The sequence below is a fragment of the Drosophila biarmipes genome, chromosome X (assembly GCF_025231255.1).
Source record: "Drosophila biarmipes strain raj3 chromosome X, RU_DBia_V1.1, whole genome shotgun sequence".
NCBI classification, from domain to species: domain Eukaryota; kingdom Metazoa; phylum Arthropoda; class Insecta; order Diptera; family Drosophilidae; genus Drosophila; species Drosophila biarmipes.
The window spans coordinates 25,365,499-25,379,104 of record NC_066611.1 but is presented as its reverse complement, the minus strand read 5'-3'; the positions used below and the strand labels follow the sequence as shown (position 1 = coordinate 25,379,104).

At 44.0% G+C, this 13,606-nt stretch overlaps 3 protein-coding genes across 3 annotated transcripts; 1 reads left to right on the top strand and 2 right to left on the bottom strand.

Moving 5' to 3' along the window:
* Nucleotides 1–2,278: 2,278 nt before the first annotated feature.
* LOC108024112 (salivary glue protein Sgs-3) lies at nucleotides 2,279–3,520 on the bottom strand. The gene has a single exon (XM_017093890.2). It carries the CDS (start codon nucleotides 3,325–3,327, stop codon nucleotides 2,524–2,526), a length of 804 nt encoding a protein of 267 aa, XP_016949379.1. The 5' UTR covers nucleotides 3,328–3,520; the 3' UTR covers nucleotides 2,279–2,523.
* A 731-nt stretch (nucleotides 3,521–4,251) lies between these two features.
* On the bottom strand, nucleotides 4,252–6,018 carry LOC108024246 (mucin-5AC). Its single transcript, XM_017094128.3, has 2 exons — nucleotides 5,845–6,018; nucleotides 4,252–5,775 (listed from the first exon to the last, which is right to left on the bottom strand). The coding sequence occupies exons 1-2, from the start codon at nucleotides 5,974–5,976 to the stop codon at nucleotides 4,567–4,569; spliced, it is 1,341 nt and encodes a 446-aa protein (XP_016949617.1). The 5' UTR covers nucleotides 5,977–6,018; the 3' UTR covers nucleotides 4,252–4,566.
* A 1,572-nt stretch (nucleotides 6,019–7,590) lies between these two features.
* On the top strand, nucleotides 7,591–13,502 carry LOC108024095 (uncharacterized). The gene is made up of 5 exons (XM_017093869.3): nucleotides 7,591–8,019; nucleotides 8,084–8,393; nucleotides 8,757–9,490; nucleotides 12,612–12,960; nucleotides 13,038–13,502. Exons 1-5 carry the CDS (start codon nucleotides 7,861–7,863, stop codon nucleotides 13,343–13,345), a joined length of 1,860 nt encoding a protein of 619 aa, XP_016949358.1. The 5' UTR covers nucleotides 7,591–7,860; the 3' UTR covers nucleotides 13,346–13,502.
* Nucleotides 13,503–13,606: the final 104 nt, after the last annotated feature.

The window sequence follows — 13,606 nt, the reverse complement described above, 5'->3', positions numbered from 1 at the left end:
CGGCATTCAAATAAAGATACAATTGTATCTGGCCATTCATCAAAAGACGGGTGGCGCTCGTCCCCACCCAAAAGCCGACAAATCACACCGAAAAATCGCAAAAATATTCCAAAAAATAAAATAACACAAATAAAACACAACAGAAATGTTCGCACGCAAATGTTTGTCATCGGTGCGTCGATTGTTCACCCAGTTTGCACAAATGAAAGTGGTCAACAAGAGCGATCCACTGTTCGAGATGCAGGATGGGTAAGATACTTACTTGCCCGGCAAAGATACATTGGGTGACCCCAAAACTGCTATCGCCGTACACTGAGGAAAAGTAAAAGTGCAGCAAGTCAATATTTGCAGTTGACAACGAATCCCAAGTCAATTGTGCAAAACAATCCGAAGCATTGAACAAGCGGCAAATAATTCAAAGCCGCAAAGGTTATAGTGCACCAAAAAAATGATATTCATTTCGAAGAATTAGATCTCAACTCATAGGTTTTTACTTAACTTTACGTATTAAGATTTCGGTTAATTTTTTCTGAGTTTCCGAAGTTTCTAAGCATTTCAAAACCGCTAATGCTTCGATTGTCAACAAGTCAACATTTTGAGTATTTTAAGTTGTTTAAGTATTCTAATGATCTTGTACGTAGATTTTGTACATTATTTTAAGTTGGATAGATTATACTCTTCAGGGCCTTTATTTTCTTTCCCTGTTTGCGAACCGAGTTTACTAGTCATTTGCCTACGACCGTTTAGGGCCAAACGGCAAACACTTGTCTGCCAAATGGCACTATGCACGTATCCAGGTTTTTATGAGGATGAACGTGCCTGGACTACTGCCACTGCCTGAAGAGCAGCGGATCTTGGCCAGAGTTTGGCCTGCTTTAATTGTCGCCGCCGATGAAAAAAGAAGGCAGTTTAACGAGCTACGCGCATGCGCAATTGTCCAACCAAGCAGCGTTGCCGGCTCTTTATGCAACTTCTCGGGCAGCGGACCGAGCCCCATTGCCATTGCGGTGGCGCCCGATGGTGAGAGACTTTCACTCATTTGGGAATCCATCGGGTTACCTGTCTATTGCCCATTACCCATTGCTCGCCTATCGCGCTCGCTGCAGACAGCTATCATCCCTACCCCTCTAGGCGATGCCCATAACCAGCACCATTGGCTTGACCCGTGCTCCGCCGTGCGGAAGTTTACTAGCCGCCATCCACTTACCACCCACTGAACAAGGCCCACTGACAAGAAGACACGAAACCGCCGAGATAACTCGGGTATTTTCATTCATTATCGCTGCGAACACAACGGCACGTGATTGAATGTCGGTTTCTTGGTCGGTGCAAGGATTGTATATATGAATATAGGAAAGGTACGAAACAATGGGGAATTATTAAAAATCTTTTCGTTTAGCATCGCCAAAGATTTATTAAGCTGAGGAATAAACAAAGAGTACATTTTTAACAAAGAGACTTAATAACAGTAGTTATATTTCATAGACATACTTGCTTTAATGCGTATCAACTAGGAAAAAGCCATTAATAAATCAAATCAAAAATGAAAAATAAGAAGTAATTATTTATTTCATGTGACAACGATTAGATAAATTTCGGGGAAATCGTTGCTGATTAAAAAGGCCTACCTACTTTTTTACCAACACTTACGACCTTATAGTTTCGATTAAATAACACTTAAAAAGCAAGCAAGGAATAATAAAGTAATAGACCCCAAAACAATCAGCGACTTACCATATTACTTTGATAGGGGTCAAGATCAATCAGTAAAACGAAGATAAGATAGTATTCCAGGAAATGCTAGAGGCACTTACTTGATTTTTTTGTAATGGGGGAATAATAGTATTAGGAAAAATAAATTTCAGGCATGCTGAATACCTGATTATGGAGTTATTTAACTTCATTTCGGAAAAGATAAAAGCATTTCCATGAACTCAGCCCAAAGACCCTGCGATAAATCATTGGGCGCCAGCCAAAAAAAGATGCTTTAGTAGATGATGAATGAAAGTAGTTAATATTTATCGAGAAGATTAGATAATATGCCAAGGATCAATGTGTGATAGTCAAAAGTAAAAGAATTAAAACAATATTTCCTAGAAATCGAATTTCAAGTTCAGATGCCCAATTTATGATCAGAAAATTAATTTGGCGACCGCTTTGCGCGGCTAATTTGTCACTCGAGAACTGGTCAAGCGATTTTTAACGACAGTCGATAAGATTGGAGCACCCTAATGGATTCCCTGCTTATCATCTTGATGAATAATGCGAGTGGAGCTGAAATTGAAATTGCCGTCATTGGCAGCCACTCGACAAGCCATCAAGATGCCAGATATGATTTCCAATAATTTAAAAATAATTAAACTAAAATTTATTCACTTCAAAAAAAAAAATACATTTGAAAAACAAAAAAAAAAAACAGCTACAAAGTAAATAAAATCTACAGCTTGGTCAAATGACTGATTTTATTGCTTCCCATCGTTCCCATCAGCCACAAAATCCTCGAAAGGCATCCTTCTTCCTTCTTTAGACCTTGGTGCAGTCGTAATCCTTGGAGCAGAAGCACTCCAATGGATCGAACTGCATCCCATTGGGACACTTGCGAACATAAGGCTTCAGCTCGGAGCCACTGCCATAGCTGCAGATCACGAAGTCCGTGCAGCTTCCGTCCGTCGGGAAGAACCCGGTGGTGGCGCATACATTGTCCTCGTCATCGTCGCTGGTGGTCTTCGTCACGTCGCCGGCATCGGTGGTATCGGTATTGGGCTCATCGGTTACTGGCTCGTCGGTTACCGGCTCATCAGTTACCGGCTCGTCGGTTACCGGCTCATCGGTCACGGGCTCATCGGTCACGGGCTTATCGGTAACAGGCTCATCGGTTGCCGGCTCGTCGGTTGAAGGCTCGGCGGATCCGGGCGTGGTGTCCGGAGCTTCGGTGGCCGGTTTCTCAGTGCTTCCCGGAGCATCGGTCGCTGGTTTCTCAGTAGTTGACGGAGCATCGGTATCGGCTGTCGAGGGGACCGTGGAGCTTTCATCCAGATTGTCGTCCGGAATGGTCGGGTTCTCGATGTTGCTTTCCTCACGAGCCTCGAACGCGGCGAACTTCTGGATGCACTGGGCCACCGAGGAGCTGAAGACCAAACCATCTGGGCAGCGCAGGAAGCGCAGGGAGAAGTCTCCGGCGACACCGGTGAGCTGGCAGGCGTAGAAGTCCGGCGTGTTATCTACTAAGGCGAAGTAGCCGCTCTGGCGGCACAGGGACTTGGCCTGGATCAGGGATCCTGGGGCCAGGATGAGGGCCAGACCCAGTAGCATCGATGGCTTGAACATCTCGTTGGGGGGAATCCTCGCTTTCGTTTCCGGGATTCGGCTTTGGGTACTTGGTTCGACGGACTAACTGGCCGGACAATCGAACTGGCTCTTTTATAGGCAAAAGGCCCAGAAGGTGACGGTGACAATCTTCCAGATTGCCCAGCGATTAGCTGATAAAGACGAAATTCCGACCTGGTGCGTGAGTGGGTAACCATTCGATACCTTCCAACGATAATAGTGGCCAAAAAGTCTGGCGGTGTGACTAGGTTTCAGATAGGGGATCAATATAATTTATATGAAACGTATCTCTATTGTAGTGGAAATTCCCACTTCAGGACATTAAGGCCCGAAATTAGGTCAGAAAACATATGATGTATACATTCCATACAGCAAGAAGCCCAAACATTGTTACAAATGCATTTAATGACTTGCAGAGAATGGAATATTTCGTCTACTAACTTTAACTTTTTTCTCTATTTATAGCTTAAGCTCCGGAAAAACAAAGCAATTAATTTACTTAGTACAGATAAAGTCATCTGGAACAGTATCTAGTAGCTAAGGGTTTAAAATAGAAACCAAACAACTGACAGGCTTATCAAGACTTCCTTTCTCTTTAAAAAGATTTCTCACCTGTTCACAAGCCGTTAATATTATTTACTTAAAAGGCTTGCCTTTCCAAACAAGAAAATTTTAGTTAGATTTACCTCTTATCAAAAGCGGGAATTGGTTATTAGCTGCTTAAGACCGCCTGTCTTTCCGCAAAATATCTATTACTTATTTTTAGGCCAAAAAATACGGAATCTGGCGAAAATTTTGAGCTGAGCTCGTAATTAAATCACCCCACGATTGGCATTCAAATCTGGATACCTTATTTTTTGCCCGTTTTTCGCAAAAAAAAAACGTGATGCAACCCCTTAAAAAATGCAAGGAATGGCCAAGAAATTAATGAGCGGAAAATTAATGGTTTTTAATTAATCGCTTTGACCAAGTTTCATTGAAAATCCGCAAATATTAGATTTTTTTATATTTTTAGCCTAAAAGCTACTTAGTTTGGAAATCTTTTGTTTGAAAAGGGTGATTTAAAAAATTAATATAGTTCCAAAACAAATTAGTTCCATTATTTCCATTTAAATAATTATTTATACCGCAAGCACAAAAAAAGGGAAAGATCATTTCACTAGACTAGAGCAATGGACCAACATAGATGGATGGGTTAATCTTTAACTGGAAGAGCTGCAGTTGGGAGCTTGGAGCTATTTACTCCGCGGATTCGGCGCTCTCGATGGACTCGCCCTTGGCCTGCTGCTTCTCCTTTTCCTTCTCGGCCTTCGCCTGCTGCTTGGCCTGCTCCTTGGCTGCTTTCTTGGCGGCCTTCTCCTCTAGCTTCTGCTGCTTCTTGGCCAGCTTCTCTTGCTCCTTCTTGGCCTTTAGCTTCAGCTTTGCCTCGGCCTTGTAGAGCTTCAGTTCCCGCTTGATGGCCGCCAGATCGCTGATCTCCGTGGCCTCCTGGCCGGGCACAATCTGCGTCCAGTCGTAGCGCCAGCAGCCTCCGATCAGGGGCTCGAATCTCTGGCCACTGGAGCAGCGCACGATGAACTTGTGGAAGCCACCCAGCAAGCTGGCCACGCAGTTGTAGTAGTAGGTGTCATCGTGTCCCGCAAAGCGGCCCACGGCCGGGCACTGGAAGCTGTCCGCCTGGCATTCCACCAGATCCCTCACACATCTGCCCAAGCTGGGCGAGAAGACGGTCAGTTCCGGGCAGATCAACTCGATATCCTGGAGCTGCAGCAGCACGGGGTTGAGCAAGCAGTTGTGGTAACGCCTGCAGTCGCCACCGATGTAGGGAAAGAGGCCAGCCGTCTCGCATTTAAAAGTGGGCGGGGTGGGTGCAATGGTGGTCTCTGCCGCGGTGGAGGAACTGGAGCTCTCTGGTTCAAGGGTGGTTGGTTCCTGGGGAGCGGATGAAGTCTCTGCGGGAACAGATGAAGTCTCTGCGGGAACAGACGAAGTCTCTGCGGGAACAGATGAAGTCTCTGCGGGAACAGATGAAGTCTCTGCGGGAGCGATTGTAGTCTCTGTGGAAGAGGATGAAGATTCTGTGGGAGCGGATGAAGTTTCCTCGGAAGCGGGTGAAGTCTCTGCGGAAGCTGGTGAGGTTTCCGGAGCAGTGGTAGTGGTCTCTCCATCGCCAGGAGCATCAGTAGAGCTCTCCTGAGCGGAACTGGTGGTCTCCTCATCCGAAACAGTAGTCTCCTCATCCGAAACAGTAGTCTCCTCGTTCCCCGAGCCAGTGGTTTCTGCCTCCGTGGTCAGTTCCCAGTCACCTGAGCCGGATCCGCTGCCATCCTCACTTGGCTGAATGGTTGTGGTGGTGGTGTCACTCCAGGGCTGTGCCTGACCCACGTACTGGGCCTTGGGGGAGGCCTCCCCGCTGAGGGCCAGGATGCCGCAGGACTTGGTCAGCAGCTGCAAGTTAGCAAATGGTCAGGTATCGACCTAATCCTCGACTTCGCTCTCCTTCCGGCTGAAACTTACCAAGGCGGCGCAGAGCAGCAGGATGCTGGACATCTTCGATATGCGTCGGCCCGTCATCTTTCGCACAGTAAAGGTGGTTGTGGTGGTGCTTGTGTTTCTGATTTCTCTAAGTGTACTCGTGGTCGTTGTCATCGTCGCCAGTGGCTAACGTCGGTCGATCGTTGTGTGAGCTGCTGGCCGAGAAGGCCCCCAATTATATAGCCCAATCTGAACGGGATGCTGGGCCGCCTTATCGGGCTTAGCACCTGCTCGACTTTGGTATCTCTATCTGATAGATAGACGTTTCGTATATGATGCAAATAAAATATCTGCCTGTTTTTGCCCCGATCTGACGTCGCTCAAGGGTTGCCTTTTTATTTTTGGTTGCAAAATACAGTTGTAAACCCCTAAAGTTGTTATATATATAGCTATGTACATCAGGGGATGTGAAACGGAAGTGTGTAAAGATAAGTCAGATGGGCAAATCTAAGGGGAGGTCAGATAAATCTGTTTGTCCGGTGTTTTTCTTTCCACGTAACTGTTTTGCACCCGATCTTTCCAGAGGGTCCGGGCTCCGGAGGCACAGACCCACAACAAAGGTTGTGACGCATCCCAAACTTGGAACAGGTGACATTCGATCTTTACTTTAATGCGCAGCACAACGGGTTTCTGGATAAGTTCAGGCAAAAGTTTACCTGCAGAAAAACGAGTAAAGAAAGCTAACAAGTTCTTATGAAAACTTTTATTTTGTTTGTTTTTAGAAATGTAATTTAAGGGATTATTATTCCGTTTACTCGTAGAGTACTAGATTCGTCGGAAAGTATGTATCTGTCTGTCCGTCCGTCCGTGCGTCTGTCCGTATGAACGCTGCAGATTAGTTTCAGCAGTGTGACACGCCTATCTGAACTGGATTTGTCTCAACAATACCTATCGATTGACCTCAAAAAAGTTTGGCACTCCCACTCTAAAGCCACCAACGGTTAAAACGCTTAAATCTTTCTGCTTCCAACCTATTGAACATAACAAATCACGTAAGAATTAAGTAGCAAAATTTGACTTACATAAAAGTTCTTAAAGTATATAATCTAAGTTTTGTGCTTTAGTAGTTGAACACAAATTTATAAAGGAGAGATAATAATATGAACTGCAAATTAAAGTGTAATGGTAAATGTAGGGGGAAGGGATTTTCCAAAATAAATTTTGTGTTGCCCACTTTAATAATATAAATCAAGCAAACCGTAAAAAATATACCTGTTAAAAATCGGAATACAATTGGTCATAGTATAAGCTATTAAGCCTACGTTCGGGTCACCATTTTGCATAATATTAAAAAAAACTGCAGGCCATTGTAAAGTTCTGGCTGCACTTTGATTAAAAGTCACCAAATGAGTCACTGTGTGTGGACTATACATTATATATCCTATGCTATATCAATGATTGACAGTCTTCTCGACCAAATGTAAGGTAAGAGTTATTTGAATACCGAACTTTTGGTAAAATCAAAAGCCAACGCTCATAACTTTGGTGACCCCGTTCCACCAGGTGCCCATAGAAATATACCATTTACCTGCTCCGGCTGGTGGCCATAAACATAATCCGCTGCTGACTGAGTTGCAGGCAAAATGTTTTACATATCTGACGTTAATCTCACGGATACACAGATACGCAGCTGCGCAGCAGATACACTTGTGCAGTGTGTGGGCACAGATATCTCTGGCATATGTACATGTATAGATATATATCTGGTATATCGTGATAAGCGCCCCGATGTTATCAGCCTGCCTCTCCGGTTCTCCGATTCTCCGGGGTCTCCGTCTCCATACGTGTGCGTTCGCTCCATTATCTAAACGGCTTTGGTTTTGGTTTTCGGGTTTTGGTGATGGAATGATGAATGCCAGCGGCTAGACGGAGCGCATACAAAAATTCGAAGCGCCCAGCGAACTACGGAAACGGATCAACTAGCTCCAGGCGCTCTCTGTAAGATCCAGTAATCCCAGAAGCCAGAGATTGTCTGACATATAGATTAGCTGTACACATATGGCAACCTCAGCGATGGGCGTTGGTATGCCAGTGGGCGTGGCTGCCCCGGGTCCAGTGCGACGACCAACCGCCAGAGCCACCGCTGGAATCCAACGACGACGGGTGGTCAAGAAGCACATCCAACAAAAGTACATGCTCTGCGGATTTGCCATACACGTAAAATGCCCATATATACTATAGTGCACGATATGACATTATTTCGGAGAGATTTTCTTCTTAGGCTTTCCTGGCCACCCCCGCCTATCTGTACGGCAATGTGGTGGAGTCCGACAAGGATCTCGTGCTGAGGATCTGGCCAGCGATCGTCTACCAGGCCACAGGGGAGCTGTGCCGATCCATAATGGAGCACATGGACACAGAGTACAGCGGCAGGTCGCGGGAGACAACCCAGTACAGGAGGGTCTTTCTGTTGGCCACGCTCATCGCCTGCGTCTCCCTGATGGTCAGCGGGATACTCTTCTCCTCCGCCTGGATCGTGGTCACCACCACCACGCAGGTGGTGGCCATAGTCTTCTACGGCTGCTTTGCTGGTGAGTATAAATTATCCCCGCTCTGTAATAATACATCTTAATATATAATGACAAAAAAAGCGCGAAGCCACCGAAAGAGGTTGTAACTCGTACGGTTGTGTCTTTTATATCTGCTATTTTTATATAAGCCAAATTGAGAAAAAGCAATTTAAAGCACATCCCATACCGAGTATACCATATTGCGTTTCCTGTTCTTGAATCTTATAACTTATAGGTTATAAAGTCCAAAAAATAGGCAACAATACATTATTAGTTTCAAACGTCGACATTTTTCAGCATACTTTTAGATAGCTCTAAAAGTGATTTGGAACCTCTAGCCTAAGAACACCCCTTACTAATTCGATATATACTTTTTTCTCCTAGGCATCGGCTCCAGCCTGTACTTGTGGAAGACGCACGTGATCCTGGAGGCAGTGCGTCCGCGGGAGGACAAGTACGTGCGGAAGACGATCCACCTATGCGGAGAGGCCTTCTGCCAGCTCTTCCTCTCGTTCGTCTTTACCAGCCTGCGCACTCTCTATGGGACCGCCCAGTCTATCGTGCTGATGTCGGCCCTGCTGGTGAACCTCATCCCACTAAGCTTGATCATTACGAAGCACCGCGAGGACGCATTCACCACGAAGCGGATATCAGTGATCAAGGCGGAGACGGGATTCGCGGCACTTCCGCTGCGGGCGGCACTGGCTGCCAATTTGGTGGCCGACCAACTGGATGGCTTGGACACCCTGTCGTGGCGGAATCCGGCCACCACCGCAGACTTGGCGGCCACCACTCCGAGTGCCGTCGTAGCAGCCGCCGTGGTGGACACCCATAGCAACTACATGCTGGCCACAGACGAGGCCTACGTCACCTATGTGAATCCCAACGGCGTGGAGATTATGGAGATCATACCCGAGGAGGACGAGACGGTGTCAATGATGAGGTCAAGCAATGCGACCATCGACAACTACGCGATGTCCGCCTCGCAAACTTCGCATAAGTCGCTCTCGAATGGACGTCTCTATCCGCTGACGCCCCAGCTTCCCTTGGGAATGGGAACCGGAACTGGCACAGGAACCGGCAGCTCCTCGCCACTGCCACACGACTACACCAATCTGGTAAGATCTCATTAAACCAACTTTAAAATAAAAAATTCAACCAAAAGCTCCCACGTAAAAATTGGGATCAAATAACTAGAGTGCTGAAACCTAGAAGGTCATTCTTAGATTTCCATTCTGAAAGCTATTATAAATAAGGAAAATCGGACATGAAAATGGGCTAAACTTTGGACCCTCGTATAAAAGTCAAATTTTTATGTTAAATATTAGAAAATTGAACTACAAACTCATGTAGTTATCCCACGTATATATTGGGATCCAATTACTCAAGTTGTGAAATCTAGAAGGTCAGTTTTGGGTTCCCATTTTGAAAGCCATTGGAAATACGGAAAAACCGGACATGAAAATGGGTTAAAATTTTGAACCTCGTATAAAAGAGAAATTTTAATGTACAAAATTAGAGAATTAAACCACAAACTCATGGAGATATCCCACATCTAAATCGGTATCCAATTACTCAAGTTGTGAAATCTAGAAGGTCAGTTTTGGGTTCCCATTTTGAAAGCCATTGGAAATACGGAAAAACCGGACATGAAAATGGGCTAAAATTTTGAACCTCGTATAAAAGAGAAATTTTAATGTACAAAATTAAAGAATTAAACCACAAACTCATGGAGATATCCCACATCTAAATCGGTATCCAATTACTCAAGTTGTGAAATCTAGAAGGTCAGTTTTGGGTTCCCATTTTGAAAGCCATTGGAAATACGGAAAAACCGGACATGAAAATGGGTTAAAATTTTGAACCTCGTATAAAAGAGAAATTTTAATGTACAAAATTAGAGAATTAAACCACAAACTCATGGAGATATCCCACATCTAAATCGGTATCCAATTACTCAAGTTGTGAAATCTAGAAGGTCAGTTTTGGGTTCCCATTTTGAAAGCCATTGGAAATACGGAAAAACCGGACATGAAAATGGGTTAAAATTTTGAACCACGTATAAAAGAGAAATTTTAATGTACAAAATTAGAGAATTAAACCACAAACTCATGGAGATATCCCACATCTAAATCGGTATCCAATTACTCAAGTTGTGAAATCTAGAAGGTCAGTTTTGGGTTCCCATTTTGAAAGCCATTGGAAATACGGAAAAACCGGACATGAAAATGGGTTAAAATTTTGAACCTCGTATAAAAGAGAAATTTTAATGTACAAAATTAGAGAATTAAACCACAAACTCATGGAGATATCCCACATCTAAATCGGTATCCAATTACTCAAGTTGTGAAATCTAGAAGGTCAGTTTTGGGTTCCCATTTTGAAAGCCATTGGAAATACGGAAAAACCGGACATGAAAATGGGTTAAAATTTTGAACCTCGTATAAAAGAGAAATTTTAATGTACAAAATTAGAGAATTAAACCACAAACTCATGGAGATATCCCACATCTAAATCGGTATCCAATTACTCAAGTTGTGAAATCTAGAAGGTCAGTTTTGGGTTCCCATTTTGAAAGCCATTGGAAATACGGAAAAACCGGACATAAAAATGGGTTAAAATTTTGAACCTCGTATAAAAGAGAAATTTTAATGTACAAAATTAGAGAATTAAACCACAAACTCATGGAGATATCCCACATCTAAATCGGTATCCAATTACTCAAGTTGTGAAATCTAGAAGGTCAGTTTTGGGTTCCCATTTTGAAAGCCATTGGAAATACGGAAAAACCGGACATGAAAATGGGTTAAAATTTTGAACCTCGTATAAAAGAGAAATTTTAATGTACAAAATTAGAGAATTAAACCACAAACTCATGGAGATATCCCACATCTAAATCGGTATCCAATTACTCAAGTTGTGAAATCTAGAAGGTCAGTTTTGGGTTCCCATTTTGAAAGCCATTGGAAATACGGAAAAACCGGACATGAAAATGGGTTAAAATTTTGAACCTCGTATAAAAGAGAAATTTTAATGTACAAAATTAGAGAATTAAACCACAAACTCATGGAGATATCCCACATCTAAATCGGTATCCAATTACTCAAGTTGTGAAATCTAGAAGGTCAGTTTTGGGTTCCCATTTTGAAAGCCATTGGAAATACGGAAAAACCGGACATGAAAATGGGTTAAAATTTTGAACCTCGTATAAAAGAGAAATTTTAATGTACAAAATTAGAGAATTAAACCACAAACTCATGGAGATATCCCACATCTAAATCGGTATCCAATTACTCAAGTTGTGAAATCTAGAAGGTCAGTTTTGGGTTCCCATTTTGAAAGCCATTGGAAATACGGAAAAACCGGACATGAAAATGGGTTAAAATTTTGAACCTATTATAAAAGAGAAATTTTAATGTACAAAATTAGAGAATTAAACCACAATCTCATGGAGATATCCCACATCTAAATCGGTATCCAATTACTCAAGTTGTGAAATCTAGAAGGTCAGTTTTGGGTTCCCATTTTGAAAGCCATTGGAAATACGGAAAAACCGGACATGAAAATGGGTTAAAATTTTAAACCTCATATAAATGACAAATTTTAATGTACAAAATTAGAGAATTAAACCACAAACTCATGGAGATATCCCACATCTAAATCGGTATCCAATTACTCAAGTTGTGAAATCTAGAAGGTCAGATTTGGGTTCCCATTTTGAAAGCCATTGGAAATACGGAAAAACCGGACATGAAAGTGGGTTAAAATTTTGAGCCTCGTATAAAAGAGAAATTTTAATTTAAAATAATAGAGAATGAAACCACAAACTCATAGAGGTATCCCACGTCTAAATCGGGATCCAATTACTCAAATTGTGAAATCTAGAAGGTAGATTTGGGTTCCCATTTTGAAAGCCATTGAAAATGGGTTAAAATTTTAAACCTCGTATAAAAGACAAAGAGATAGCCCACGTCTAAATCGGGATCCAATTACTCAAGTTGTGGAATCTAAAGCGCCAGTTTTGGGTTCCAATTCTGAAAGCTATAGATATTCAAATCTGAGCTTCGCTTAAAAAAAGGCCTAGGATGTGAATATTATAAGTACTACTTTTACAATATTGACAGCTTTCTCTATTCGTTAAATATTTAAAAATGTGTATCTTCAAACTTTTGTTTTCAAAATATGCTGTCGCATACTTTTACGAACCTTATTTAACCACTACTTCCATGAATCTTGCAGCGCCGCATCCGCCGAATGTCGCGGGCGGTGACCTCACACCTTTGGTGGAACCTGCTGGACAAGATCGCCATGCCCCTGCAGCAGGCGCTGCTGGTGCCGCAGCTGTATGCCACAACGCTGCTCCTCTCGGCGGATATCTTCAGCTACGTGATGTGCCTGACGGTGCTGCCGGGCCTGGCGGTCAGCCACCACGCCTTGAAGAATGCTGAGATCCCGTTCCTCTTTTCCCTGCTAGCCTTCCCCTGGATGTGCTTCTCCCTGATGACGCCGCGCTTCGGGACGAGCCTGTACAAGCGCAAGATCCAGTGGCACACGCTGGGCAGTCTCTGCAAGTGCCTGGCCCTGATCTGTAAGTCCTGAGTCTCACGAATACAGCCCCGTGTGTTTACCTGCACACAATAACCTCCGTTGTCTCCTCCTCCCTAGTCATCAGTTTTTCCACGTCGAAGCTGCTGCTCAGCGTGTCCGCGGTGCTGCTCGGCTTTGGCCAGGTGGTCACCGCCTTCCTGCAGGAACTCGTCTTCCAGATGGGCATGACGCGCGCCAACTGGACAGCCATCCGGCGACCAGTGCACTTCACCAACGGCCTGCTTGTCCTCTTGTGGGGCGCCCTGGCCCACTGGGTGGTGGAGCGGTACTCCTTCCAGGCCACCGTGGGACTCGCCGGCGCGCTCTACGGTGCCACGTCGCTGCTGTGGAACTTCCTCTTTTTCTGCTGCCAAGGCAGGGATTGAGCAGGAGTAGCTTGACCTGCTTCCAGGGTGAGATTAAGTAGGACTGGATCTGAAGAATTTGCGGTGTCTCGTATGTGCGTGTATGTTGCTGTTGTTGACGTTGTTGTTGTATTTATGCGGTGATATTAATAAATAAAGATATAAACTATGAACTACATCCCTGCAAGCATTTTCTATAGAAGTGACTTCTAGAAGATAAAAACTATCGTCCGCGTTATCGCATTCGGATCGCGGAAGTCACTCCCGTCGGGAAGAAATGTG